The sequence below is a fragment of the Pyrgilauda ruficollis genome, unplaced genomic scaffold (assembly GCF_017590135.1).
Source record: "Pyrgilauda ruficollis isolate IOZ18807 unplaced genomic scaffold, ASM1759013v1 scaffold115, whole genome shotgun sequence".
In the NCBI taxonomy this organism is placed as follows: Eukaryota; Metazoa; Chordata; class Aves; order Passeriformes; family Passeridae; genus Pyrgilauda; species Pyrgilauda ruficollis.
In genome coordinates this window covers 1,456,685-1,484,077 of record NW_024509766.1, presented here as the reverse complement: position 1 = coordinate 1,484,077, position 27,393 = coordinate 1,456,685, and the positions used below count along the sequence as shown (strand labels likewise).

The 27,393-nt window shown below is 57.4% G+C and overlaps 2 protein-coding genes across 8 annotated transcripts; both read right to left on the bottom strand.

Annotated features, from left to right (window-relative positions):
- Positions 1 to 3,300: 3,300 nt before the first annotated feature.
- FAM174C (family with sequence similarity 174 member C) lies at positions 3,301 to 8,314 on the bottom strand. 2 transcript variants are annotated; one of them, XM_041480573.1, is made up of 3 exons: positions 7,782 to 8,282; positions 7,013 to 7,129; positions 3,301 to 6,397 (listed from the first exon to the last, which is right to left on the bottom strand). In XM_041480573.1, the coding sequence occupies exons 1-3, from the start codon at positions 8,198 to 8,200 to the stop codon at positions 6,394 to 6,396; spliced, it is 540 nt and encodes a 179-aa protein (XP_041336507.1). In that variant the 5' UTR covers positions 8,201 to 8,282; the 3' UTR covers positions 3,301 to 6,393. The 2 variants fall into 2 exon arrangements, with proteins under 2 accessions (XP_041336507.1, XP_041336498.1); XM_041480564.1 differs by lacking the exon at positions 3,301 to 6,397 and having other exon boundaries at positions 7,009 to 7,174; positions 7,782 to 8,314.
- Positions 8,315 to 9,758: 1,444 nt separating this feature from the next.
- LOC121360611 (cold inducible RNA binding protein) lies at positions 9,759 to 14,522 on the bottom strand. 6 transcript variants are annotated; one of them, XR_005956234.1, is made up of 8 exons: positions 14,276 to 14,408; positions 13,498 to 13,606; positions 13,296 to 13,402; positions 12,716 to 12,854; positions 12,539 to 12,623; positions 12,369 to 12,433; positions 10,036 to 10,131; positions 9,759 to 9,897 (listed from the first exon to the last, which is right to left on the bottom strand). XR_005956234.1 is itself a non-coding variant. In XM_041480603.1 (7 exons), the coding sequence occupies exons 2-7, from the start codon at positions 13,598 to 13,600 to the stop codon at positions 11,992 to 11,994; spliced, it is 516 nt and encodes a 171-aa protein (XP_041336537.1). In that variant the 5' UTR covers positions 13,601 to 13,606; positions 14,276 to 14,408; the 3' UTR covers positions 11,242 to 11,991. The 6 variants fall into 6 exon arrangements, 4 of the variants coding, with proteins under 4 accessions (XP_041336537.1, XP_041336545.1, XP_041336520.1 ...); XR_005956235.1 differs by having other exon boundaries at positions 10,036 to 10,128; XM_041480603.1 differs by lacking the exons at positions 9,759 to 9,897; positions 10,036 to 10,131 and adding an exon at positions 11,242 to 12,008.
- Positions 14,523 to 27,393: the final 12,871 nt, after the last annotated feature.

The window sequence follows — 27,393 nt, the reverse complement described above, 5'->3', positions numbered from 1 at the left end:
AGCCAGAGGAGAATTGTGAGTGCAGCTGAAAATGTTTATGGGGAAATTCCAAGAGCCATCCAAAGTCATGCCAAAGCACCCAGTGAGTGTGTGAGCAAGAAATGGGACAAAATTTGTGACATCTTCCCCTGATCATGCTCATCTGCTCACCCATCCAGGGCTTGGCCTCAAAGGGACCAAGAGCCCAATGTGTTCATGGGGACAATTTGTGACCCAGAGAGCTGCTCATGGAGATAATCCCAGGATAGTTTGGGTTGGAAGGACCTTAAAGCTCATTCATTTCCACCTCTTGCCATGGGCAGGGACACCTTCCACTAGATCAGGTTCTTCCAAACCCCATCCAACCTGGCCTTGGTTAATACCACCTAAAAAACCCTAAGGTTCATTTGGTACTGTTTAATTTCCACCTCTTGCCATGGGCAGGGACACCTTCCACTAGATCAGGTTCTTCCAAATCCCATCCAACCTAGCCTTGGTTAATGCCACCTAAAAAACCCTAAGGTTCATTTGGTACTGGAGAAATCCAGTGACAAAAAACTCCAAAATCTATGAACAGAGCCTCCTTTACTCATTCTATATTTTTCTCTTTTTCCTCTTTGGGAGGCTGGAAGGACTTGGACCATCTCTTCTCCCAGACAGTGACCAGAAAAATCACACACAGACTGCTGTCACACACAAAAACTCCAAAAAAAAAAACCTGCAAAAAACAACAACTCCAAAAAAAAAAAAACAAACACCAAAACCTAAAAACCACCAACTTTAGACACAAACCCTCATTAAAACCAGGGGACAGCGAGTGAGAGAAGAGCTCCGTGTGCCAGCAGTGCTCCCTCCCCGGGCTGTGCCGCAGAGGTGATTTCGCACTCCACGGAGCGCGGCGCGAAGAGCCGCAGCAGCAAACAGGCTCTGGAATCAAAAGAGCTCCCTGGCACTCCACCGGCCCCGCAGCTCCCATTCCAGGGAAGGAAATTTGCATCCAAAGCATCAAGAGCACTTTACCTCGAGTTTAAAATAAATTCCGAGCAGATCCATGCCGCCAGCTTGTGTTTGTGACTGGAATCCCAGCCAGCGCCAGCCGGAGCCTGTCCCCGTTGAGAGCCCGGGAAGAGGGGATGGCACAGAGCAGGGAACAGGGATGAGGGGAGAACAGCACAGCTGCAGCTGGTCCAGCACCACGGGCCACAGCAATTAGTGCTAATTGGGGTAACAGCCCCTTGAGCCTGAAAAGGAACAAGCACTTGGTTCATATCCTGTGGCAGCTCCCAGCACCGCACACAGAGCTTGAAAGCACAGAATCATGGAATTTTTTTAGATTGGAAAAGACCCCCGAGATCATGGGAGTCCAACTACTCCCCCAGCACTGCCAAGGGCACCATTAAACCATGTCCCAGGTGCCACATCCAGGGGTTTTGTGAACACTTCCAGGGATGGTGACACCACTACTGCCCTGGGCAGCCTGAGCAGGCTGGATCCCTTCCTTTTGGGGAAGGAATTTTCCCTCATATCCAATCTAACTGGACAGGGTGATGATGTCCTGCCCATGCTGCCGCACAGGGAATGCTCTCTGTTAGTTCATTAGCACTGCAGTTAATTTGGCCCAGGAAAGCCGGGGTGCCCCCAGGCTGCTGCTGTTCATGTCTGTGCTGGAGCCGGTGGCATCGCTCCATCAAACCAGGGCATCCTGAAACCTTGTCAGGCCCAGAATCATAAAAATCTTTCCCAAACAAGTCCTGGCAGGGCCAGGTGGAACCTGGTTCAAGTGGAGTCGGAGCAAAACCCTCCCGTGCTTCTGAGAGACACTCCCCTGAGAGAGAAACCCCAGGAGCCACCCCAAAACCTGCTGCTCCCCCACCCCGATGCCAAGAGAGACACAACCCCCAAAAGGCACTTCCAGCTCTTCCCAGAAAGCTGCTGGAGGAAGCAGATTTGCTTTTCAAGGCACCAGGATTTATTTGCAGCTTCCCCAGGTGCCGGCAGTGCCCTGGCAGCTGCAAGTCTGGTCTGTGAGTGCCACCTACAGGGATCCCCTGTGCCCCAGCTCCTGCTGTGCCCCGACCCCGCTGCCCCCCAGAACCCCACCAGTAACGAGGGGAAATCGTGGAGCAAACAAAACCCTCTCAGCTCCTCGGCTGCTCCAGGACATGAGCAGCCAGGACACGGGGACACGGGCAGGGTGGCAGAGGGGGACAAGGGGAACGTGGCTTCTGTTTTCTCAGTGCCACCGATCCACACAACCAGATGAGAAGCAGGTGTGAGTCAGGGAACGCCCTTGGTTTTGTTCTGGAACGAATTCCTTGCAGGGAGGAGCCGGGACACTCCCATTTCAGCCTGGAGGAGACTCAGGGGAGACTCCCGACGGGCAGCTCCGATCCCCGCTCTGTGGGACAAGGGGCAGGAGCTGAGGGAAGGGCTGGAGTGGAGTCAGGGGAGGTTTAGGGTTGGATATTAGGAAAAGATTCTTCCCCTCGAGGATGCTGGGGCACTGCCCAGGCTCCCCAGGGAATGGTCCCAGCCCCAAGACTGTCAGAGCTCCAGGAGTGTTTGGACAATGCTCCCAGGGATGGACAGGGTGGGATTGTTGGGGTGTCTGTGCACCCCATCGAGTTGGACTCGATGATGCCTGTGGGTTCCTTCCAACTCAGGAGATTCCATGATTCTGTGATCCAGGGAACAGCATCTCCTTCCTCACTTCCAAATAAGCAAAATGGAACTTGGTTCTGCTGCTGCGGAGAGGCTGGAATTGGCCTCACAGGGACTTTTATTTGGCCCTCTGTACAATAAAAGGGATTAATGTGAGAACAGGGAGAAAGGAGGAGGCTTCAGAAAACTGAAACCAACCCAGAGATGGCTGGAGAATCATGAAGTCACAGAATGGTTTAAAAGGGACCTTAAAGCTCACCTCATTCCACCCCCTGCCACGGGCAGAGACACCTTCCACAGACCAGATTGCTCCAAGCTCAATCCAGCCTGGGCTTGGACACTTCCAGACAGGACACAAGGTGAGCAGCAGCCCTGGGAGCAGAGTGCCACTGCCCTGGGAGCAGGAGCAAGGCAGGGGGAAAACCCCAAGGACACTACAAATCCATGAGCTCACCACAGCAGCCTCATCCCACGGGTTCAGCAGCCCGTGCACACAGCAGGGAGGGATGGGTGGGCTGGAATGCTTTATTGCAGTGGTTCCAGGTACAAGGGAGGGGATGCTGCAACGACAAGAAAACCAGGGATCGATACAGGGTCAGTGGCTGTTTAAAGACAGATCAGCAGTTCCAGGAGGGAGAAACAAGAGCTGCTCTTTGGGGAGTTCAGACAACAACGTGATCAAGTGCTGTTTATTGACTCCCACCACAGGCACAGAACCTCGCAGGGCTGCAGGTCCCATCTCCCAGGCACAGAACAAAACCACCAGAGCTGATCTCACCCCGCTCCCACAGATCCCATTAACCCTGCAGATGACCCAGTCGGTTTGGGCAGGCTGGTATCAGCAGCAGAGCATCCCAGAAAGGCTCCAAGACAGCAGAGGGATCATGTAAACTTTGGAAAATTGGCTTTGGCTTAATTCAGAGCAGACTGTTGTAGTCAGTCATGCACACAGGTGGTGACAGTTGCAGGTCATGGTCCATCGGCTCCTTTTGGTGGGATGAGCAGGAATCCTGCAGACCAACAGGCACATGGAACCTCCACCAACACCCCGATTCATCCAGGAGAAAGAAAAGTGCAGCAGTGGCTGGTGAGGCCTCAGCCTGCCCAGGACCAGGCACGGGTGGGTCTGTTTGCATTCCTGTGCTTAGCCTGAAAAACTACAACTGGAAAGCTACTGAAGATCCAGCTGGGGCAGAGAGACCTGACACAAGGGTATCAAATACACATGGAGGAACTGAAAAAGTAATGGAAGGAACAGCTGAACTGCTCCTCTGTGGAAATGTCACGTGAGGTGTTCGAAGCTGCTGTTATTTGCAGGATCCACCCCAAAACCCCCTGGCCTGGCACTGCTCACACTGCAGGGAGTGCCAGATCCAGCTGATTCTTCCCAGAGAAATGGGATCATGCTGAGCACCCCAAGGAGTCTCTTGGGTTTTCTCCTCTTAGAAAAGGACTCAGAGCAGAGCAGGGATGGAATGTCACGGCCTGCAAAGGGCAAATCCAGATGACAGCTGCTGTTGAGGGGCAGGATGGAATCAGCTTCACAGGGTCCCTGGTTACAGCTCCAACCTGTCTTCAGCCCAAGACCAGGACAAGTGACAGCCCCACAAGTACCTTTGTACCCTGCACCCTTTCAAGGTGGCCAGCAAGACTCTGAAAACATGGAAGGGGTGTAGAAATTCCAGGTTGGCACCTCAATTTCCTTCCCTGGTACCTACACAGCACAGCCCAGGCACCACATCACCTGCTCCACGCCTTTCCCTGCTCAAACACAAACATCTGTTCCAGCCAAAATCAATTCCAGAAGAATTATTTTCAAGGCAAGACCTACTGCTTGAGGTTCTCTCTGATCTGAATAATTTAACATTAAACAAAGGCTCCACTCCTGTGAGGTGAGGAAACTTGAGAATTGCAAACCCCACTTGCCCAACAAGAGGGGAGCCTAAGGAATGCTCAGGGTGATCACTCCAGGTCAAGGAAGGATGAGGAATGCGTTGGTCAAACACTGAACATGGCAGTGGATTGGGACAGTCACGCTCAAACAGCTTCAACAGCACAAGGAACAACTTTCCAGAGGGAATAAAAGAGCCAGGGAATTACCTGCACATGCAGCCCTGCAGGATCAAGAAAGATCCCTGACCATGGATCACAGAGCTCTGATCATCCCCGGGGAAGCTGCAGCCGGGTGGAGCCATTCCAGCAATTCCCACATGGAACCTCTGCCCGCTCCCATCTGCAGCAGCCACAAACAGGGAACACCCAAAACAGGTGTGGAAGGATCCAAACGACAGGAAAACATGCAAGCACTGTGTGCACATGGCAATGCCATTAAAAAAATATATACGTATGAATTTTAAAATCCTTTGTGCACATGCGAGACAGAGCTGCCACGGGGGTGGGATTTCTCCAGGAAACCTCACCTGTCCTGAACAGACAAAGGTGGCTGCTTGCACAGGATCACGGCGCTCCCTCAGCTGCCTCGGGAGATCCTGCAGCATCTCCCCCTGATCAGCACATCCCTGTCCCCTCTCCAAGAGGCATCGGTGCCCCTGATCCACAGGGGATTTGCAAGCCAAAGGGAAGGAGCCAAAGACATTCCAAAGACACTCTAAATCCTCACCCTAAAGGTGCCACAGGGACCCTCCCTGCCCGCAGGGCAAATCCCTCGGGTTCTCCAAACAAAGGCACTACCAGCTTGGGAGGAAGTGGGATTTAAGGATGTGCTGCCAGTTTCCAAGGAGAGGCCACAGACACAAGCACTTGGCGAGCAGTTTTCACCGATTTAGCAGCAGATCCACCCAACAACCACCGCCTGACACATTCACCTTTGGTCCTACACAATCAGATCCCAAAATCCACGTAACAATGGGCTGCAGGAAAGATGCCGGCTGAGTACCAGCCAAGGGAATGAAACTCCAGGGTCCTTGAGAGGAGAGAACTCATCCAGGGCTGCCCTGAATCACAGTCAAGAGAGGTTGGGGTCCCCCTTTTCCAGTCATCAGCTGCTCCAAGACACTCCCTGGTTCACATCTGGCTCTTCCTCAGGTATCACAAAATCCAGAGCTTGGCAGATGTCACACGTGTCCCTGGTCAAGTCACAGCTGGGGCTGGGCAGAGTCCAGGCATTCCCAGACCTTTTTGTACCTCTTTTGGAGAAAGATTCCTTTGGGTTGTGGCCCCTTTCATTCGTTAACACGTCTGTAAACCCGTGAATGACCTGGATTATCCCAGTAATTGCCAATCCTGCAAAATATAACTCGTTTAACTCCTTCCCAAAGCTGCTGTGTCTGAACTATCACCCTCCCACCCCCGTTTGTGTAACAGAGCCACAGCTCTCGCAGCTCCTCCCAGAAGCTGATTACAGAGACACTTCCCAAAGAAGTAACCTGATATTGCATGAAGGAAAGAGGATCAGTCTGGAGAAGGAATCTGATGCTTCCAGGGCAAGGAGAGAGGGATATGAGGCACAGGGGCAGCTCTCGAGCTCCGATTTCAGGTGCTGAAAATCATCCAAGAGCATCTCCTTTACCTCAGCCTTTCCCCGTGCAGTGAACAGCTCCCATCTTTCCCCAGAAATGTCCCCAAGAATGCACGTGAAGAAAACAGGTTTGGTCCCCTCTCCCCTGCACCAGCTATGGAAGGGCTCAAACTGTTAGTTAAGTCGCTGTAAGCGGATCTAAAACTTGAGTACTAGAGATTCCACTGGGATTGGACCCTCCATCATTCCAGGCAGCCAGTGCCGCTGGTCCCGAGTCATCTGGAAAAAATAAGAAGACACCCAAAATCAGGGGGAGCTGAGGTGACATTCCTTGACGTGACATTCCTCCTCACTTAAAAGAACCTCCCCAGAAATCAAACAATGCTGGGAAAGCAGGAATGGATATCCCTTTGAGACTGGGAGTTTGAAGTGTGATGAGACCTGGAAGCAATTCCCAAAACGAAAAAAAGAAAACAAAAACAAAGCAGGAATTTTGCTGGGAAAACAGGAATGCATATCCTGATGGGACTGGGAGCTTGAACTGTGATGTGAGTTGGAAGCAATTCCTAAGCTGGAGAGAATAAAAAACCAAGAATTTTTGTTTCCCTGTCTAACACAGGGAGGCCCAGGCTGGGCACAGGGGCTGCCTCTCCCAACAGCTCCATGACCCCACAGCAGTGTCCAAATAACCCTGTCAGCGAGACTTCCCTGGGCCAAAAAATGAGGAAAAGTGAGATAAATCCGTGTGCCAACACAGAGACCACACACAGGCGTTTTAATTTATGCAGATCTGGTTGCAGGAGCTGTGCCAGAGCTCCCACAGCTTTGGGAAAGGAGCCTCAGCCCCTTGTGAGGAAAAGAGCAACACAAAAAACACACAAAATGCTCCCTCACCGCCTCAGGTTGCGATTTTCAAACACGGTGTCCTCGTCACTGTCGAGGGAACCCAGCTCGACGTTCTCGTCCTGGCTCGACAGCAGCCCGTACTTCTTCCTCTGGGGCTTCTTCAACCTGAAATGAGTTTTGGGCTCGTTTCTGGGGCCCTCGGACCTGGGGCTGAGGGACAGGGAGAGCGCAGTGAGCGAGCCGCCGTCCCCACCCAGCGGGTGGTTCAGCGGGAGATGGTTTAGCGCTAATTACCTCGGGTAATTAACAGTGTTAGGGATTTACAGCAACGTTTTGGACTCGCTGCCAAAGGGATGCGCGGGGAAGCAGAGCTCCGGCTGGGAGGGAGGGGGATTCAGGGAAAATGGGCACAAACCGAGGGATTAGGAGCGGAATTGGGGCAGGCAAGGGACGGGGGACACCGGGGGGGCTTCGGGGGGACCCAGAGCAAGACCGGGACGGGCAGGGGCACAGCCGTGGGGGACAGGGACCGGGACAAGCAAGGACACTGCCACAAGCAAGGGGGACTGGGTCCAGGCCCAGGACAATCAGGGTGACATCCCCGAGCAGGGGGAACCAGGACTAGCAGGGTAGATCCCCGAGAACCCTGGAACCGGGACAAGCTGGGACACAGCCCGGGACAACGGGAACACGAAGTAGGACCAGCAGGGACACAGCCCCGGGTCAGGGGACACCGGGATGGGGACAAGACCAGGAGCGGGACCAGCAGAACACGGACACAGCCGCGGTCGGGTGCCCGTGCCCGCCTTGCACTCACCGGAACGCCCTCAGCATGAAGTAGAACGCGGCCAGCGCCGACAGAGCGCTCAGCACATAAACCGCGCGCCTCAGCACCGGCAGCCCCGACCCCACCGACAGCCTCGGCCCGGACTCGTGCTCCGACTCCGTGTGCGTGCCGTTCCCTGTGGTCGCCCGCGGCGGCTCCGTGCTGTTCCCCGGGCTGGGGGCGGCGGCGCGGCCGAGGTGCGGGACGAGGAGGAAGAGAAGGAGGAAGAGGAGGCGCGGCATGGCCGGGCCGGGGCGGCGGAGCGGGAGCGGCGGCCGCAGGAAGGCGCCGCGACGGTGCGCTCGGCGCAGGCCCCGCCCGGGCCCCGCGGATCCGCTCGCGGGTTCCGGGGCTGCGCCGTTCCGGGCCGGCCGTGAGCCGCTCACGGAGCCGCCGAGGGGCTCCGACATTTTGCCCTCACGGTTGTTGTTGTTGTTGTTGTGCCCTCGCGGGCTGCGCGCACCTCGGCGGGGCCGCCATTTCTCCCTCACTGCAACACCCCGTCCGTCACAGACGCCATTTTCCGCTCAGGGTCATCCTTTCTCTCTCAGGGCCGCCTTTGAGGACTCTCATTCCTCCCTCAGAGCCGCCATTTCCCCCTCTGGGTTGTCCTTCCTCCCTCAAGGCCACCATTTCCCCGAGGGTCATCATTTCTCCCTCAGTGGCTCCACTTCCCCCTCAGAGCAGGACCTTCTCCCCCAGAGCCGCCATTTCCCCCTCAGGGTTCTCCTTCTCCCTCCAGGGCGGCCATTCCCGCCCCATGGTGAACACAGCTGGAAACAGCAGCATTTTGAGCATTTCAAGAATTTCTATCCCCCATCTTTTCCCTCTGCAGAGGCTTCCGGCTGCCCAGGGCTCAATCACCGCCCTTCAGCCCTGCTCCACTTCCCCATTTTTCCTCAGGGAATGGCTCAAGCTGCCTGGACACACAGGGCTTTCTTTAAAAATAAAAAGGGCATTTTGGCTAAAACTGGGTCACCCGAGCTCACGTCAGACCCACGGCACCTTCCCGATGACGCCACTGGCTTCCACATGCAGCCCCTGGCTCCAGCGATTCCCTCACCCATCCCAGCAAGACATCATTAGCTCAATGCCATAATTAGCAGTGCCAGAAATAACAGCACCTCCAACCAGGCTATTTTTGCACCTGTTCATTATTTCTGCCTGTGTCTAAGCATCCTATTTAGGAAGGTCTTACAAAGCATTATTTGTAAGTATTTTCAGCCTGAATTCATTTAAGCCTCACCTGACTGCATTTTTTATCAGCAAAGACTTCACGCACTCCTCAGCCTTCATTATATTTAATATCCTCCTGCATTAACATGCAAAAATCCTCATGGTGAATTGCTCAATACAATCCCCAGAAGTGTGTCATGGCTGATTGCTTTTTTTAAATGCTCTCCACTTAGACAATTTGAAAAAGGTTAAAGGAGGAAAAGCAGGTTTTGTGAAGTGAGCTGAATAATCCCCTCCTGCAGGCAGGAATGTCTGGAGACTTGTGGATCAGTGGAAAATGGGGGACTGATAGCACTTGGGCAGCAAGTCCTCAGGGCTCTTGAATAAGCCCATCACCAAATTCTGAGTTTATCAGTTTAAAAAAGATGGGGAGAAGAGGGCAGGAAGAAGCAATCAACAACTCTTCTCTAACCCAAAAAAAAAAAGGGCAGGAGCAGCTGAGATCATCACAAACTCTCACTGCACTCACCCTGCAATCTCCTGCCAGAAACACAGTGTCAGCCTCTCCCAACACTAATTAATCCTCCTCATCACAGAGCTGCCACATTTTTGGGATTTAACCCTCAGCAAGACCTCACTTTCCATGAGGACCACACATCAATCTGCTCAGAGCAGTGTGTCCACCTCCAAGCACCACAGCAGTGGTTTGCTCTGTGCTCTCAACTGGGCTGTGCACCAGACAAAATACTTTTGCCAAAAACATTCTGCTTCCCACAAGAAGTACCACAGAGATTTGTTTTTTCCACATTTCAGTGTTTTATTCTGTCTTGACTGATTTGGTTCACGTAAAAATGAGCAACACCACCGCTCTGAGCTCTTCATCTCCACACTCCAGTGTCTGTCCTTCTGTCTTCTCTGCCGTGTCTCAGTGCTGAAAGGAAATTGAGACAAGAATTGGAAGGTGGATAAAGATACAGGAAATGGAACAGGCTTACTGTACCACTTAGAGCTCAGGGCTACGCAACAGGGACGCAGCCAAAGGGAAAAAAACTCAGGAAAGGGATGTTACCTGGCTGGCAAAGTTGCTGCAGCACCCCTGGAACGCAGCTCTGGTCGCTCAGGATCCGCTGGGCCTCCGAGGCGTGTGCCGGGTCCCTTCAGCCTGCTAAAGCAGAGAGGCATTAACAAGAGCCCAGGGCAGAGGCTGCTCTTGCCCCCAACCTCCCCACACAGCTCACAGCGCACGAGGGTCTCACAAGCCATCGCTGAACCCATCACACCACAAAGCACAGTCTGGGAAAACTGTTCCGGGCCGGCTGCTGCCCGTGCTCAGCCAGCCCATGGATTGGATCCCCTAAGCAGAGAGTTAACACTTGGACATGGCTGCTTAGGAAGTGTGGGCCATGGGAAAAAGTTAATGGCAACAAGTAGGATGGCAAAGAAAGCTACAATTAAAGTGAGCAACTTAATGAAGTCTAGGAAGAGTCTCAATAGATGAACACATATCGAGTCAGGGAGTTCGTTCCAATCTTGCTTCCGTACCTACAGCAAGACACGGCTGCATGCCCAACTCTGATCTGTGGAACTCAAGGTGTGCCACAAGCCAAAGGTTGCATACGGCATGGGTTAACGTTTTTCCAGCAGCTGACCAAAATTGTCAAAAGGAATATTTCACAGGTACATTAGACTTTCAAATGAGCTCTCAACAAGAGGAAGGATGCGGACATGAGCAAAAGGAGTTACCTCGAATTACAGGACTATTTCCACATATGAACTAGCCAAGAGAGCAGCTCTCGTCTCAGAGGTTTCTGTTGGAGGCACAACACTTCTTTTCTCCAAGGACACTGCAGTTTCCATTTGCTAGCAAAGAATTCTTAGAACTTGTAAGCAACGACACAGCTAAGCTAAGCCCGGCATTCCCCTACATCGCACACGCGCTCGGCACGCAGGGAACAGCCCAGGGACTACAGCACTTGGCTCTTCTCTACAGCTTCCCAGTGTAGGCTTCATCCTTCCTAACATTCCAACTGCACTTCGCTCCTAGCACGCCCTCAGGTTTGTACTTCCAGCCTCTACAGACAAGTTTTGGCTACTTTATGTGAAATTTCTTGGCCAATTCAGATGTCAAGACCGATTTTAGGATTTAAATTCCAGCGCCCGGGCAATCGTCCGGCCAGCTCTGCCACTGTCCCTAATCTCCTCCTCTCGCTCCCAAGACTGTTCTTCGTCTCCAAGGGTTGTGTTGTGCAATGAAATGTAAATGTCAGGAGCAGAGTTCATTTCAGACGGTCTTTTAATAGGCTTCGTAAAGCCAAAGAAAACTGTATACAGGAATCCTTTACCACTTCAAATACAACAGCAATGGAATATGCATATTTCTTCCAGTAAAAAAGGACAATATAAATAAACATTTTCAAGAACCTCTTTATGGTAAGTTTGCAAGTCTAGTTCTGGGTCATTTACATCATTACAACAGTAAAAATACCGTTATGCGGGTTGAACATACAAGCACGTTTCTCTTTAGATATATCAAGGTGGTTTGCCTTCCAACGGAACCCAAGCTGCATTCCTACCTTGCTACACTAAAGGAATGTTACAAAAGACGAAGGTAATGCACTTGAAAAAAAAAAAAAAGAAGAAAAAAAAAAGTCCACAGCTTGTTCAGATTCCAGTGAACATTGGTACAAGGTCCTTGCTAGCTCAAAAGAAACTGAATTGGGGCCCCAACTTAAAAAAAAAACCAACCAAAAACGAACACCTTGGCTCATTCATGGAGGATAAAATAAAATCTGAAGTGCTTTCAAAAAAGATTAAAACCACTTGAAAGCAGAGCTTTCTCCAAGACAGTCTAATCAGACAGTCTCGTCTCAGAAGCTGCCAGGCTGTGTATGACAAGATCAGAACTGATAATACTACAAAAGTGAAAATACAAGTAGATGTACTACACAATAACCATTTCAGCGAAGCTCCAAAAATCTTTATAAATACAGCCATTGGAAGGACGATCTTGAGTCAGGAAGGATTTTTACTCGTTGTGTGTAGCTGAGGACAAGAAGCAGGCACAATTGTAAAGGCACTGAAGCAAAGACAAGTTCCAGCATTTTACTCCCTTTGCATTATTCCAAGGCTACGGCTACTTGGCTACTGAGATCCCCCACCCGCGGGTCAGTGCGTTAGGGCAGCCGAGTTTGGGCTCCAGGAACACCTTTTTTATTTTTTTTTTTTTTTTAAAACACTTGCTTTGCCTTAGATCCGAGCAACTCCTGCACATGCATTAAATTAGAATCTCCCGGCACCACCACGTCCACAGCCTGAGCCTGCCCCAGCTCCAGGCTCAGGCTCAGCAGGTTCAGAGCTCCTACAGCACACGGACTCAGCGCTCCCGCTCGAAGCAGGACTTACCGTAACTGTCGTAGCTGTCTCTGTAGGAGCCCCCCGAGTTCCTGTCTCCATAGCCACCTTGACTCCTGCAGGACAAACAGCACCTGCTTTATAGCTGCTCGATTCCTCCTCTGCTGCTTTGAGCTGCACCACAGCTTCCCCACGACCCCTGGTGCGGGCAGAGCCCTTACCTGCTATTATAGTAGTCTCTGGAGCCGTTATAGCCTCCACTTCTGGAATCGAATCTGCTGCCGCCATAGCCTCTGTCTCCACCTCCTTGGAAACACACGGAAACGAGGTTTATTTAACCATTCTGACAAGTGGCACACCCTCCATCCAGGCATTATGACTGACCCCCAGGCACTCACCTCTGGAGAAGCCACGGCCCCGGCCTCGGCCCCCGCGGAAGAAGCCCCGGCCCCCCGAGGACCCCCCTCTGTAGCCACGGGATCTGTTCTCTGAGGACTTGCCAGCCTGGTCCACTCGGATCTGACGCCCATCTACAGACTAAAACACAACCACAGTCAGCCAAATTGAAATATTTAAATAGAAAGCACATGTAGAATGAGCTGCACACTTTCACAGTTGGCTAAACAGTGCCAGGACTCGCTGCTTCTCACGAAATATATGTCTACTTCATGCCACAATTAAATCAAGTAGGCAAAAAAACCTGATATGTTAGTTGTATTTACAGGAATGCCTATAAAGTTATAGCTCAGTCATCCAGATCCCATAATGGAACTTTACCGTTTCATTCCTAGAATATATATATATATACATGTATATTCTCTTACATATTAATTCCTATAGCCAGATTTTTTATATCCCCAGCATCTCATGTAAGACACTGGCATTTATCTGTTTTTCCACACAGCCTGAACAGCAGCACACCTCTGATTCTCTTCCTCCACTACAGGAAATAAAGAATCAACTCCAGGGCCTCCTCACCTTTCCATTCATGGCCATCATTGCATCTTTTGCATCATCGATATTTTCAAAAGTAACAAAGCCAAAACCTCTGGATCTCTGAGTCTCTCTGTCTTTCACCACCACGACTGTGAAAAGGAGAGATAGGAAATAAAAACCCATCAGTGCCAGGGAAATTTAACAGACTTAGGGAAACTATGCCATCGCGGCTCTGCAGGCTCACCTTCAGAAATCTGTCCGTATTTAGAGAAGACTTGCTCCAATGACTGCTCATTGGTGTCGAAACTGAGCCCGCCGACAAAGAGCTTTCCCTCATCTGACGCCATTCTGACCTGCCAAACCAACAGAACCGAGTCAGCGACTCAAAAAACCCACATAACCCCCGCGAGGTGTGAAACATTAAATCCTTCTAACACCACCTACAGCAACACCGGTGTGAGCTCACACTCCCCTTATGCGCCTCGGAGCCCACGCTTTATGCGGCCTCCCAGCCTTACAAGGGGTGTCCCTCAGGGCGGGCGGGAGCGAGGGCCCAGCCGGGGCTCCGCGAGGCTCAGGGCCAAGGGCAGGGGAGCAGCACCGGGGCCGGGCCCCGGCAGAACCCGCGGCCGGTCGGGTCCCGCCGACCCCCGGTGAGACCCCGCTCCCGGCCCCTCCGTGCCCAGCGCGCATGCGCGCCTCGCCGCGCCCCCTACCGGCCTTCCCTGGACAGCGCTGCCCACCGCCCCCTCCCTCCCGCCCGCCATTTTGCACGGCCGAGGCCCGTCGCCATTTTGTTTCCGCGCACACCTTTCCCCCTGCCGCGGCCCGTTTCCCCCACACGGCCCAGACCGGCCCGCTCCGCCGCGCCCCCCGTGCCCGCAGAGGGCACCGATCGGAAGGTCCGCAGACGCGGCCCAGCCTCCCGAGGGACCTGGCCCTTTACCCCTGGGACACGGCTCCGCTCACCGCGGACCACCCGGCCCGGTGCGGTCGCGACCGCCCCGCGCGACTGCGCTCACCGATACCCGGGCGGTGCGAGGTCCCCAAAACACTTCAAAGCTTCAGCGAAATGTACGGCGAGCCTGGCGGGGCGGCGCCTTATAAACGCCCGCGCCTTATCCCGCCTATCTTATGAATATGCAGATGAACCCCGCAGCAAGGAGGGGCGACACGTCACCAAAGCGCTGCCGCCGCTGCACCACCTGATTGGGCGGGATTTCATTAATATTAATAAACCACGGCGGGGGCGAAAGCAGGGGCGCGCAAACAAACCCACAGCGTGGCCCCGCCCCCTCCACCCACGCGGGGGCGGGGCGCGACGGACTGCGCCCATTGGCTGCGCGCGGGGAGGCGGGCGGGAGCGCCCCTGTGAGAGGGAAGGAAGTGGAGGCCGCTGATTGGCCGGGGGGCGCGGCCGCCCCGCCCCTCTGGCGAAGGGGGCACGCCCACGCTGGCCCAGTTTCGCGCCCTTCTCGCACTGCGGCGGCGGCCGCGGACAAAGGGCCGCCTCAGGGGCCGCCGCCATCTTGGGCGCCGAGCGCTGCCCCCGGCCGGGCCTCGGCGGCTCCTCCCGCTGCGGCCCATCCGGTCACCGCCCCGCTCAGGAAGCCCGTCCTGTCCCCGCGAACTGGCCCCCGCGGCGGCAGCTCTCCTCTCAGTCCCGCGGGGAATGATCCCTTCATTTGCCTCCTTGCGGTGTTGTTGTACACGCACTTGGGAGGTGATGGTGAGAAGTAGTCAAAGTAATGAAGTTTTGTTCAAAAAGAAAGGTCTTTGCTCAACCTGTTTTCTCAAAGATTGAAATCTTTTAAAGCCTTGACAAAGGTGAGAATGCCTTCAGCAGTAAAAAGTTTGTACTGAAAGAAAAAACTGGAAGAGCCAAAGATGTGTCTCATTGAGAGGCTACACAGCTTTGAAAGGCCTCAAAATACAAATGGTCAGTGTTTCGTGCAATAATTACAATCTCATGTAGAAAAGTGTTCGGAAACATTGGAGAGGAAGAGATGCACGTGAATAAATAGATTGGAGAGGAGGGGATGGATGGGAGGGAATAGCAGTGTGCAGGAAACGGGAAGGAAGCGTGGCAAGGACGGGGCTGTGCTGTCACCGTGTGTGTGCTGTGTCCAAGGACAGCGCTGGACACATCGGGGGTCACTCTGTGTGTGTGTGTGTCCCCTGTCCCAGGCAGGACCAGACAGGTTTGCTCTGCCTCCAGAAACTCCTTGTAATTCATGTTGCAGTTTGCAGCCAGCGTTTGCAGCCACCGGCCACCCTCCTTCCTTCCTTCCTTCCATCCTTCCAGCATTTCCAGTCTGAGCCAGGCTGCACGGAAGAAAATCACTGGAGTACAGAATCACCACTATTTGGTGACCGATTTCCAAACCAGGCACTGAGACTGAGGAAAAACAAACCACGGGAGATGCAAAGAAACCTGCCTGTGATTGCTCTGTCGAGCAGTGATCACCCATTCCCTGCCTCCCAGAGAGTGGAAATCAGACTTTTCCTCCTCGATTTGTTGTGATCCCTTTGGGATCTGCAGGAAAAGGGCAGTTTGGACATAGGTAATACAGTAATTACGAAACCCAGGGGCAGCACATCTGTGTTTTTTCTGAGCTCACAGGGCCACAGAATGCTGCCACCAAAGTGCTCAAAAGCACATAAAAAAACTCAATATTGATGACACACCAGGCCAATATTATTATTTTCCTTCCATGAAAAACTTTACTCACTTTCCTAGGCCTGGAGGAGGGAACAGACGTGTCTGCTGTTACTGCAAATTGATTTTTGCCCTTCAAGAGAGGAAAAGATTCCAGCCTGCAATCACAAGCACAGCATTTTGATTAAATTAGAGACCCATTAACGTGAGCGTTTCTGGTCTGTGATGAGGGTGGATAAATGACCTTGATGCACAGAGCCATTTTCCAGCCTGAGATGCTGGGCAGCCAACACCAACCCCGCTGCAAACCTTGAGGGACACTCAAGGGATTCACTGGGATTTGACTCCACACAAAGCCAGGCAGGTTGGGTGTTGTGAAAATATCACCTTTGCTGCTTTGGGGGAATTTGAGTCCCAGCAGGATGAAGGGCTGCTGGGAGCAGAGGAGCTGCTGTGACAGGGAATGGCGAGCACAGCCCTGCTTGGTTGTGTCCCAAAAGTGTGATTTCTGTCTCCCTGGGGTGTGTTGATGCCTTTGCTTTGACAGTGAGAGTCACCAGTGACACAAGGCGAGAGCTGGGCCAAAGGGGCACTCTGGCCCCAGTGCTGCTGCTGCCAGGAGGGTTCAGTGCTCCAGATCACTCCTGACTCAGGGCATCAGACATGGCACCAGCTGTGGATTTGACAATCCTCGTGGATATTCCATGATCAGCTGCACACAGGGACCACAGCTGGCCCATGTCACCAGCCCGAGGGGCTCAGGGACATCGCTGCATATCCCACAGGCTGGGCTCTGGCTGGAAGCAGTGCTGGGAGCAGCCAGGCAGGCAGCTCACCTGGCAGGTTGCACCACTCATTAGGGCAGTTAATTAAGCACTGAAACAGCCAAGGATCCTTAGAGCAAAGCTCCTGCAGCAGAAGGAACCTGGCCAGGGGTCCCAAACAGGCAACACCACGCAGGAGACGCAGAGTTCACTCCTGTGTGAGTTCCAGACCTGAGCACCCATGGGTGTTTGCCTTGGCTGAGCCCTCATTTTGGTCACCTGGATCTGGCTGTGAGCAGGGCTGTGGCCGTGACCCAATTTGGCAAAAGTGCCAAAGTTCCTTAGAGAGTGCAAATATCCGCTCTGGAGCAGAGCTGTTTGTGTGCACAGGTGCAGCCATGGGAAACTGTGAATCACAGAGGCTGCAGGGACCTCAGGGATCACCTGGAGCTGATTCAAGCAATCCCCCCACACATGACTGATGTTTTTATCACCTATTTTTTAAAGCTTCCAAGGGCAGAGGTTGTAGGACTAACCATCCTGTTAATGCAAATCTGATTTCCTGGAAGTTCCGCCAGTCCAGCAGCACAGCAGGGATAGCACCACATGGAAATCCATGGGGCAGCAGTGATAGCAGGAGCTGTGCTGCCCTCCCACCTTCACCCCGTGCCGTTCCCACATCGAGGTGAGCCTCACCAGGAGCTGCACCCGGGCAGCTCCTTCCACAGCACCACGGGCTTCTCTGGGGGTCCCCACCTTGCTGCGGCGTTTGTAGGGACCTTTCCCAGTCCCCGCACACGGAATTGCCCAGAGCCGTGCAGCAGCTGAGCCCAAACCTGCTCGGCAGCCCCGGCACCTTCTGGAGAGCCAAGGGCAGCCCCCGCCCCGGGCACTGCTCTGATGAGGTTCCCAAATTCCCAAATCATTCCCAAATCAAAGCAGGGGACGGGAGTGCTGGGGGGGGGAAGGGAGGATGGGGCAGTGGGTGCCACATCTCGTCCTCTGGTGCTGTGCCTTACCCGGGGCTGGGAGGGAACAAAGCCCTCCAGGCAGCCCCGCTTTCCCCCGCCCGCTCCGGGTCTGGCACCGCGTTCCTGCTCCTGAGGCTCGGCAAAGCCCCTGGGACCATCCTCCCTGCTCCCAGGCACAGCAGTGGGGGAGCTCTGCACGCCCCAGCACATCCTGCAGGGCGCAAGAGCCGCCTCCTCTGCCTTTGTTTTTGCTGGGATTGCAGGAAAGGAGGGAATGTGAGGCCGGAGTGAAGCAAAGCTCATCTCTGGGCCTCCACCCCATTCAACACCAAGCCTCTGGCTCCTTCCTGGTTTTTCCTGCAAGATCATCTTATACCAGGAGCAGGGAGGTGCCACAGGGAAGGCACACGGAGTCTTGGGGCCTCAGTGTCCCCAGCTCAGGACCCCTCGGTGTCCCTGGCATGGGAGCCCTCGCTGTCCCCACCGTGTCTGGCCCACGGCAGCCTTGGAACCCCGAGCAAACACCAAACCAGGGCTGGATTAGGGAACAGGCAGTCCCAGAGCGCCCCAGGGAAAAGAATATTCCCTTCTCCCTTACTACTGTCCCCGAGGGAGTTGCTCATCCAGCTTTGCAGTTGGAAAGAAAAGCCCTGACGCAATCCTGCCGTTGCCATGGTGAGGAGCACGGCCGCTGCGCTTCCCTGTGACCGGGATTTACCGGGCTGTAGGACAAAGCCACCGGGAGCAGGGGGACAGGATCCGCGGGGGTCAGATCCATGGCGAGCGGGGGGAAGCGATCCACAGAGAGCAGAAGGACTGGATCCACAGGGAGAGGGAGGATCGGATCCACAGGGAGAGGGAGGATCAGATCCACAGGGAGAGAGAGGATTGGATCCACAGGGAGCAGGAGGATTGGATCCACAGGGAGAGGGAGGATTGGATCCACAACAAAAAGGTGTACGAGATCAGGGCTGGCACAAGTTGCCCTGAGGTGACGGAGGGGTCACAGCAGCGTCAGGAAATCCAAACTGGAGTATTAGGAAATGAGCTGAGGTCCAGGGGGGATTTGGAGTCAGAGATACTGCTGCATCCAGCTGGAGTCCGGGGGAATTCGGAGCTGGGAATGCCAGTGCACCCCGATTGAGGTCAGGGGGGATTCAGGGTTGGGAATGCCGGGGCACCCCGGCTGAGGTGAGGAAGATGGTGAAAATAAGCATGTGGTAACCATGGCGACCATGAAACTGCCTTGGCGCTGAGCAGCAGCTTTATCAGGGCTGGTGCTTCCCAGCCAGATTATGGAAAACCAAATCTTGTGTGTCAGACTGTCCCTACCTGCCCAAACACAGCCAAATTTAGAAGCAATTCCACCCAGCGTCTCCAGCAGCAGTCTCATCACCCTTCACAGGTCACACTAAGGTGTTACTGTGGGATTTTTGCCCTTTTCCTCCAGCACAACATTCCAGCCACTGTCACACATGAATGCTTTTCCAGCATAAACCCTTCACCTCCCACACCAGAGAGCCCAGCCATGCCATGGGCAACATGGTTTGGGGCAGCACCACCAGCCGCTCACTCCCACAGGATCCAGAACTGCCTGGAAAACCCAGATGGGGGCTGCCCAAGCTGCTTCCCCGTGGGTGGCCTCTCCCCCACATCTGCCAGGGTCCCCCTGCACAGATCACAGCTTCTCCGGTGTGGGAAAAGCAGCGGCAGCAGCGACGTGCGGTTTATTGCTCCCACCTTCCCTCCTGTCACCCTCCCGTCTGCATTAAGGACTCAGTTCGGTTATATAAGCGCTCATTAATCATCATCTAAGAGTATTTGCAGCATTGAGTTCTTAAGGGCAGGAGATGCTACCCAAGGACAGGATAAACAGCCTCTGACCACCTGACACCAGGCGACCTTGCAGGACAGAGGGCTGGGGACACAGGAAGGGCTTATCACAGTCTGTAGGGGAAAAGCTGCCAAGAATTGGGAACATCGTATCCCTCCCAGCAAGAGGTAAAGTACACACCGAGGGGGGCCAGCCCAGGTGTTGAAGGAAACTGGAGCTTTTCCAGACCCCTTGGGCTCCTCCATACACTCCCTCAGGCACTGTCTCACACTGCATTTTGCTGCCATGATTTGTGCTAGGGCCGGTGGTCTCACACCCCCTACAATCCCATGCAGGGTGACCTTTCATCCAGCTCCTTGCACAAGGGTCTCAGGGCTCCCCAGGACCCCCATGTCCTGCCAAGACCCCAGTGTACCCCCTCTGCTCTTCAGCAGGTCGCTGTGTGCTGCTGTTTCCCTGCAAGGGCATGTGAATGAATCACCTTGAGCCCACAGCCGTCCCCGAGTCATTTTATCGCCATCAGCACGAGGGGCGGCCCGGCGGAATGAGCCGGCATCTGCGGGAACAGCCGCGATTGCAGAAATCCCTGAACTGCAGCATCAACGTTTTTTCCTGCCCAGAAGGTTCCCGCGCCCTCGCATGAGCTCATCCTGCATCGTCCCCTTTCCGCGCCTCCCGTAACCCAACCTCTCCCAGCCCCGCGCTGCAGAGCAGGAATGAGACACGGCAGCCGAGCAGATTCTTGGCTCCCTGGGTCACTCTCTCCCCGCGCTGCCTCTCGGGAAGCTCCAAGTCATGCGACTCCTTCTCTTTTTTTCCCCCTCCATGTGGGGAAACGAGTCGGGAAAGTTCCCCCGCTCTCCCCCCTCGCGCTGAGCCGAATGGAGGCAGGTAGAGGCAGCGTCTCTGCCTCCAGCAGCACCACACCTGCCCTGGGAGCCGGGTGTTCCACAGGGAAAGGCCGGATCCTGGCACTGCACAGGCTGGTGCCACCCAGCACAGCTGCCCTGAGACAGGGCAGCGACTCCTGGAGCAATGGGCTTTTTGGGGGAGCTTGGCAATGCTCCTGCCAGAGCAGCAAAGACCCCCAGCACCCATTGGGATGAGCTGAAGGGGAGTGGGGGGCTGAGCTCCCCACTGCCACATCCCAGGGGTGGCAGTGCCACGTAGACCCTCACCGCTGGAAATCCTCCTCCCACAATCCCCAAAAGTGCTGGGAGCGGCTCCCAGCAGCCCAGAGCTGCCCCAGAAAGCCGAGCTCCCCCGGCATCGCTGCCGTGCCGGGAGCTGGACGTGACCTGCTTCCCAACGCAGCGGGATGGAGGATGGGAGGGAGCTGCAGGATCCATGCCAACCCCACGCCCCGAGAGCAGCAGGAGCCACCAAGAACTGACACCAGCCCTCCCCAGGCTGAGCCCCTTCCCCACTGCTCTAAAAGCCCAGAAAAATCTTCATTCCCTGCTGGCTGCTGCATGACCCCATCCCAGCTGGGGGGGAGGCACAGGGTGGAGAGGGATTTAATCTTTAACAGCATCTCAGAGCCCACTCCTCTGCTGTCTCACCCCAGCCCGGGGGGGGGGTTCTGGTGCGGGCCGGGGGCTGGCAGAGAGAGCTGCCATTGTTCAGCACCCTGGGGGTCCCTGCCTCAGCCCCGGCAGCGTCCCAGGGGTGCTGAGCGCTGCCGTGGCCGTGGCAGCAGAGGGCAGCCACGCTACATGCACCGATCCTGCCCACACGGCCCCGCACGCGTGTGCCCGCGCAGCCCACGCGTGTGCCACGGCCGCGCTGCACTCGCCGGCAACCCCGTGTCACCCCGTGCCCTGGGGTCCTGCCCGCGTCCCCCCAGCTCCTGGCTGCAAACGGGGCTGATCCTGGCACCCAGCACCCCCTCAGCACCCCACAATCTCACCACAGAGCGTCGGGCTCTGCCCACAGGGTGGGCTCCCCACGTGGACCCCCAAGTGCCGTGGCCACGGGTGGCCTGGCAGAGGGTGCAGGGCACAGCAGGAGCTGCCTGGGGACAGGCACTGCCTGCCCGAGCCCCCCAAGCCTCACACAGAGCTGGTCACAGGGCTCATCCCAGAGTGTGCAGACATCCAGCTGTGCTGGAGGTGATGGGTGGTCCCAGGGCTTCCCTGGTGCATGGCCCAGTTCTGGCCCCGCACTCCCCTCGTGCACCAGAGCCCCCTCCTCACACCAGACCTCCTGCAGCCCCCCCAGTGGGGTCCCACTGCCTGTGTGGTGCAGTCACCAAGCAGTGCTGCATCCCCCAGCCCCCCACGTGGCACTGTGCACACATGTGGACACACATGTGCAGAACACACATGTTCAAGGACTCACACACAGGTACCTGCACCCCCATCTCAGCATGGGGACTGCTGCTGGGTGTGTGTGGGGTCACCTGCCCACAGAGCCTCTCACATGTGTGAGACCACAACCAGGGTGTGACAATGCTGACCAGACCCAGCACTGTGCGGGAAGGGTCAGAGGTGGTGGCACTCTGAGGTCCCCCTGTCCCCAAGCAACCCCTGCCCCAAGTGACCATCTGTGACAGGGTGAATCCCAGGCTGCCAGTGCCTCAGTTCCCCTCCTGGCACTGCTGCAGGAAGAACCAGACGGTGCCAAGGGCCCTGTCTGCCAGTGCTGCCCCAGAGTGGGGTCCCCGAGCCCCCACAGCGCTGCACACGCAGAGCACACATCAGTTCTTGCATGTGTGCACACGCAGACTCGCGTGCACGATCTGCACCGTGCACACACAGCTGGGAAATCCCACACGTGTGCAGCCACACACCTGGGAAGTCACAGGTGTACAACGTCACGCGTGGATCCTCCTCACCCCCACCCCGCCGTGGGCCTGGGCCCCTCGGCAGCCCCGCACCCGCTGCGCCCCATTGCAGCGTCGCCGTGGCAACGCTCCAGATTTATCAATGGAGACACTGCGGAAACGCTCCGGGGGAGGAGGGAGGGAGGGAGGGGTGTTCTGTGGGAGCTGGCGGGGGACACAGACGGACAGACGGATGGCTGGGGTGCGGGACGGGCTGTCGCACTTGCGGAGTGATGCACACGCGTGTGTGGGGGTGCACTGTGCACGCACGTGTGTAAGGGGGACTGCAAACGAGGGTGGCTGAGTACTCTGGCTCTTCCCTGCACACCTTCCCCAAGGTTTTCCCAGCTCCTTGGCAAAGCCCTGGGGGCTGGCAGGGAGCTCTGTGCCCCGTGTGGGAGCACAGAGGGGATCCTGAGGTGAGGCAGTCATTCCCTGCCTGCGTTTCTGCCTCATCTCCTGTCCTTGTGGCTGCTGACAGCAGCGAGGGACAGAGCCAGCAGCTCTCAGCTCCAAAAGAGGCCAGGGCCAATCCAGGAGGGGAGAACCCTGATCCCAGGGAAGTGGCCAGCATGTACCAGGGGTTGTCAGGGCTGCGGGGTTCCCCCTTCCTGGGGAAGTGCTGCTGGTTTCACACGTGGGCCGTGACTCAGGCACCCGACTCTATTCCTGTTCTGTCCCTGACTCAGCCTGTGGCTCCAGGCTGGACACGCTCTCGCCAGCCCCACACACCCGCCATGGGGAAGAGGAAGCAGCTCAGGGACTCTCAGAGCAACGAGGTCCCCAGCCAGTGTGGGGTCTTCACCGTGTCCCCCCACAGCGAGGCAGGAGCACCCAGGGCACCTGCACTGACCCCCAGCCCTGCAGCCTTCAGCCTCACAGGCTCTCCCTCCTGTATGAGGCACCCAGATGCCATGGGGATGGGCACAGCTGCCCACACCATACCCACAGCAGGGACCTTCCCTGCAGCTCTTCCAGGAAGGGCTGGAGAGGAGGAGATGGGGATGGGACGGCAGGTTCACACCAGCTCAGCACTTTCACAGCTCTCGCCAGCCCCGTCACACCCGGCTCATCACATGCCTGCTCACACCCACCCCCTGCGCCTGCCCCGGGCACCTGGCCAAACCCACAGCAGAAAGGGTGGAAAAAAAAATCCAGTCAGCAACTGACCCTTTTCCAGCCTCAACACAAAACATTCCCGGCGTTCTGAGTGCGTGTGTGCACAAGGTCCCAGATCACACGGTGCTGGTGGTGGTGGCACAGCTCCACCGAGGACTGGGGACACGCTTGGGGACCCTGTGCTGGGGCACAGCATCACTCACAGCAACACCACGGGCTCTGCCCTGGCTGCAGCAAGGCCTGGGGGAAGCACTTTTCATCTGAGAACAGACAGAAGTGGCTCAGTGATGGCACCTCCAGGTCAGGGCTGCAGGACCAGGACAAGCCAGAGCTGGGCAGTCAGCTGCCACCCCAGAGCTCACTCTCAGCCCAGTGGGCACGTGGCCAAGCTGCAGGATGCCCAGGTAGGCTGGCCATGCCATGAGCTGGGCAGTTGCCTACAGCTGGGTTTTACACCTGCCAGCCCAGGGAGAGGCTGCACAGCCCCAGCCCAGGTGAGCTTGGACCTTGGAAATCCCCAGGTGCCCGCCTGGCCCTGGGCACTGCAGCTCTTGCAGTGAGGGTAAAAGGCAGGTGTTTGGAGATCCCCTGGATCAGCAGTGTCCATCAGCCCCTGCCCTGCATTTGGGACTCTGGTCTGTCCTGCTGGCTGCAGGGCAGGGCTGCCCTGTGCACCTGTGTGTGACACCACACACAGCAGCAGCTCCGTGACTGTTCCTGATGCTGTGACCACTGTGGGAGATCAATGGCTGGGGTGCACCAGCAGCTCCCTGGCGCTGGGACACGGAGGAAGCTGCCAGCACAGCTTCACACCGACTCCCCTGTTTGTTTGTTTAACACATGAGTCATTCCCCGATCACGGTGTCCCCAGGCAAGGCGTCCCCATCCCAGTCCCTGTCCACACCTGCCTGTGCTGACTCACCGCTGGCCACGACCCCCTCGCTGGCACCCACCAGCCCCCAGCCCCACCGAGGGGGCTGCAGCCCCTCAGGAACACATGGGGCTCGCTCTGGAAGGCAATGCTCAGCAGCGCCTGGGGTGGGAGCTGATGAGGGCCAGAGTTAAGGGGGTTTGGCCAAGGCAGCAGCAGCAGCACCCTGCCAGGCCACAGGTGGTGACGTGGGGGCAGAAGGCACAGGTAGCGTGGGCAGAGTGGGTCGGGGTGAGTTCGGCAGAGCTGGGGTGGCTGCACCAGTCATTGCAAAAGTGAATCTGGTGAGCAGGGCCTGGGAACAGGCAGGCGAGGAGGGGGCAGCTGCTGCACCTTGCTCTGACTCACAGAGGCCGCCCTGTCTGTGCCACGGCACTGAGCCTTGGGTACTGGGTGGCACCACCAGCACAGCACCCTGGGCATTGCACAGTGCCACTGACCCCCAGGGCAGTGCCTGAGGCACTGCTGGCTCCTGGCACAGCACTCTGGGCACCACATGGCACCACTGATCATCTCCCTCTGCAGCCACCTGTCCCTGCTCAGGTCCACAGTCCTGCCTGCATGACACTGTGGCACCCCAGACCCTTGCCCAGCACTGGGCTGTCCGCCAGAGCAGCTGGGGAGCCCGGTGCCAGCCGTGGCTGGGTGCCAGGGGCAGGCGGAGCTGCAGCCACAGCCCAGATCCACGGCAAACCCAGGGCAGGTGGAGCAGCCCTAGCTCCCCAGGCAGAGAGCAGCCCCCCGGGCTGGAGCTCGGGGCGGCGCCTGGCACCGCTGCCCGGGGATTGCAGAGCCGGGTCCGCCCCAGACACCCGGGAAACGTGCCCGATCCGGAACCCCACGCCCAGCTGGGGCGGGAATCGGGGCGTGCACTGTGCCACCCCGAGCCCCGGGCATCCTCCTCCTGCGTGCCCAAAGGCACCGGTGCCCGGGACCCTCCATCCCTACGGTCCAGGCAAGGGACATGTGCGCCCAGCACGGCCCCGAGCAGCCCCGCGGGGACCCCCAGCACCACCACCCGCGTCCCGCCGGGCCGGCCGCAGCTCCCGCGGGTTCCACGTGGCCGCGATGGCCGGAGCGGCCGGGGGGTGGGGAGCGGCAGGAATCCAGCACTGAGTCACGGCTTCCTCTGCGAGCCCGTGAGTCATCCCGGCAGCGCCAGGCGCCCGGGTCGGGCGTGCGGAGCCCGCGACGCGCACACGGCTGCATGTGAGGGCACCCCCCGCGTGTAGGGGGCCCTGCACGCCCACCCCGTCCGTGGGATCGGTGCGAACACACACAGAGATGTGCCCGAGGGCACAGGCACCAACACGTGTGCACGCACCCGGGGTCTTGAACGCCCATGTGCTCCACGTGCACAAATTCGGGAGAACATGGCTGTGCAAAGCACACGCGAGTGCAGCAGTGCGAGGATCCACGCTCAGCCCCACGCTGACCTAGAGCACAGCCCTGCCACGTTTGTACATCGGGCCGTGGGCTGGAGCCCACCCGTGGGTCTGGGGCTCACCTGTGGGGTTGCTGCAGCAGTTTCTCCTGCACCTGAGGCTGTGGCTCCTCACTCTCGAACCTGGAGAGGAAAAAGAGGACGTTGGGAAACTTTGTCCAGCTGCAGATCCCTGCTGTGCCTCTGCTGCATGCCGGAGCTTTCTGCAACCACCCACGCAGAGCCCTGTGCAATAGGTGCCCGCAGCACGGCATCTGTCCTCCCCACACAGCTGAACCTGGGGTGCACGGAAGGAGGGCTGCAGGCTCTGCACCACCCCCACACACACAGCCGTGGGTGCACACGTGTGACCTGCACCCACCCTCACATGCAGCACTGGGACACCCGCACTTTGCCACCTTGCACTTCGCACCCACAGCTCCCCGCTGGCACTCGCTGTACCCCGCCCTTCTGGGGGGGGGGTCCCCACCACTTTTGGGGGGTGGGGAAATTGCACTCTGCAGAGCCTGAGCTCAGTGCCACAACCCAGAGACNGAATTGGGGGGTGGGGGGGGAGGGATCGTCAGGGTTATGCTGCGCCAAGCCCGGCCCTCGGTGGAAACCGCCGGGGCCGGGCTCCTGCCCCGGCCCGGGGGAGCGAAGGGGGGGCCGCCCCCGCCGACGTGGCAGCCGCTGCCCGCACCTCGTGGGGGCTGAGCCGGCGGGAGCCCCCCCCGCCTGCAGCCGTACGAACGAGGGGACCCCCGGGCTCAGCCCCCCGGGTTCCTGTCGCCAGGAATCCCCCCCCACACACACAGAGCCCCCGGACCCGGAGCGGCCCCCGGCCCCTCCAGCGCTCCGGCTGCGCGGTGGGAGCGGTGGGGGGGGCACGGTTGCCATGGTAACGGAGCTCCCCGCGCGCCGGGATGAATGGGCCGGGAGCGCGCGCGATCTATGAATGAACGAGCGGGGCCGGGAGCGCGGAAAGCCCGGGACGGATCGGCGAGCACGGAGCGGAGCCTGGGGCCCGGCCCCGCTTCCCGACCGGGAGCGCCGAACCCCCGGGAGCCCCCGGTCGCTCTGAGCCCCTCCGAGCTGTGTCGGGAACCGGGGCCGGAACTCGCGGGGTACCCGCGGGTGCTGTCCCGCTCCTTGCCTGCGGATCCGGGCCGGGCTTTGCCGTCGCGGCGGGCAGGGGTCCGGCGGGCCGGATTCCCCGAGCGGAGGGGAACGGAACGGGGCACGACCTGACTGTGCCCCCGGCTAGAACAGTCCCAGACCTTGACGCCCCAGTGGCCGAGGGTCTCCAAAGCTGGACCCACTTCGTGCACCCCTGGTCTAGGCACCCCCAGGGCTCATCCCGGTCATGAGTAGGGGCTGTTGCTGGGACTACCAAGGGGACGCCAGCTCTGGGATGCTTTTCCGGACTCTGGAGTACCCACGGGGGGCGGGGGGCGGGGTCCCTGGGGGAGCCTCGGCTCCTCCTGGCCCCTTCCCTGCCAGCCGCAGGGCCCCAGCCCTGCCCAGCCTGCCCTGACCCCTCACCTCCGCCCCTGTAAGCGGTTCCCAGAAGGCAGGATGGGAGGGGGGGCAGGATGGAGGCGGGGGGGGGAGC

Excerpts from the sequence above, each read along its gene's own strand:
- FAM174C (XM_041480564.1), bottom strand. The coding sequence starts at position 8,200 with ATGTCGGAGCCCCTCGGCGGCTCCGTGAGCGGCTCACGGCCGGCCCGG. Across the intron at positions 7,175-7,781 it reads TTCATGCTGAGGGCGTTCCG|CCCCAGGTCCGAGGGCCCCA; the intron begins GTGAGTGCAAGG and ends CCTGTCCCTCAG.
- LOC121360611 (XM_041480586.1), bottom strand. The coding sequence starts at position 13,600 with ATGGCGTCAGATGAGGGAAAGCTCTTTGTCGGCGGGCTCAGTTTCGAC. Across the intron at positions 12,624-12,715 it reads GGGCCGTGGCTTCTCCAGAG|GAGGTGGAGACAGAGGCTAT; the intron begins GTGAGTGCCTGG and ends TGTGTTTCCAAG. Across the intron at positions 12,434-12,538 it reads AGAGACTACTATAATAGCAG|GAGTCAAGGTGGCTATGGAG; the intron begins GTAAGGGCTCTG and ends TTTGTCCTGCAG.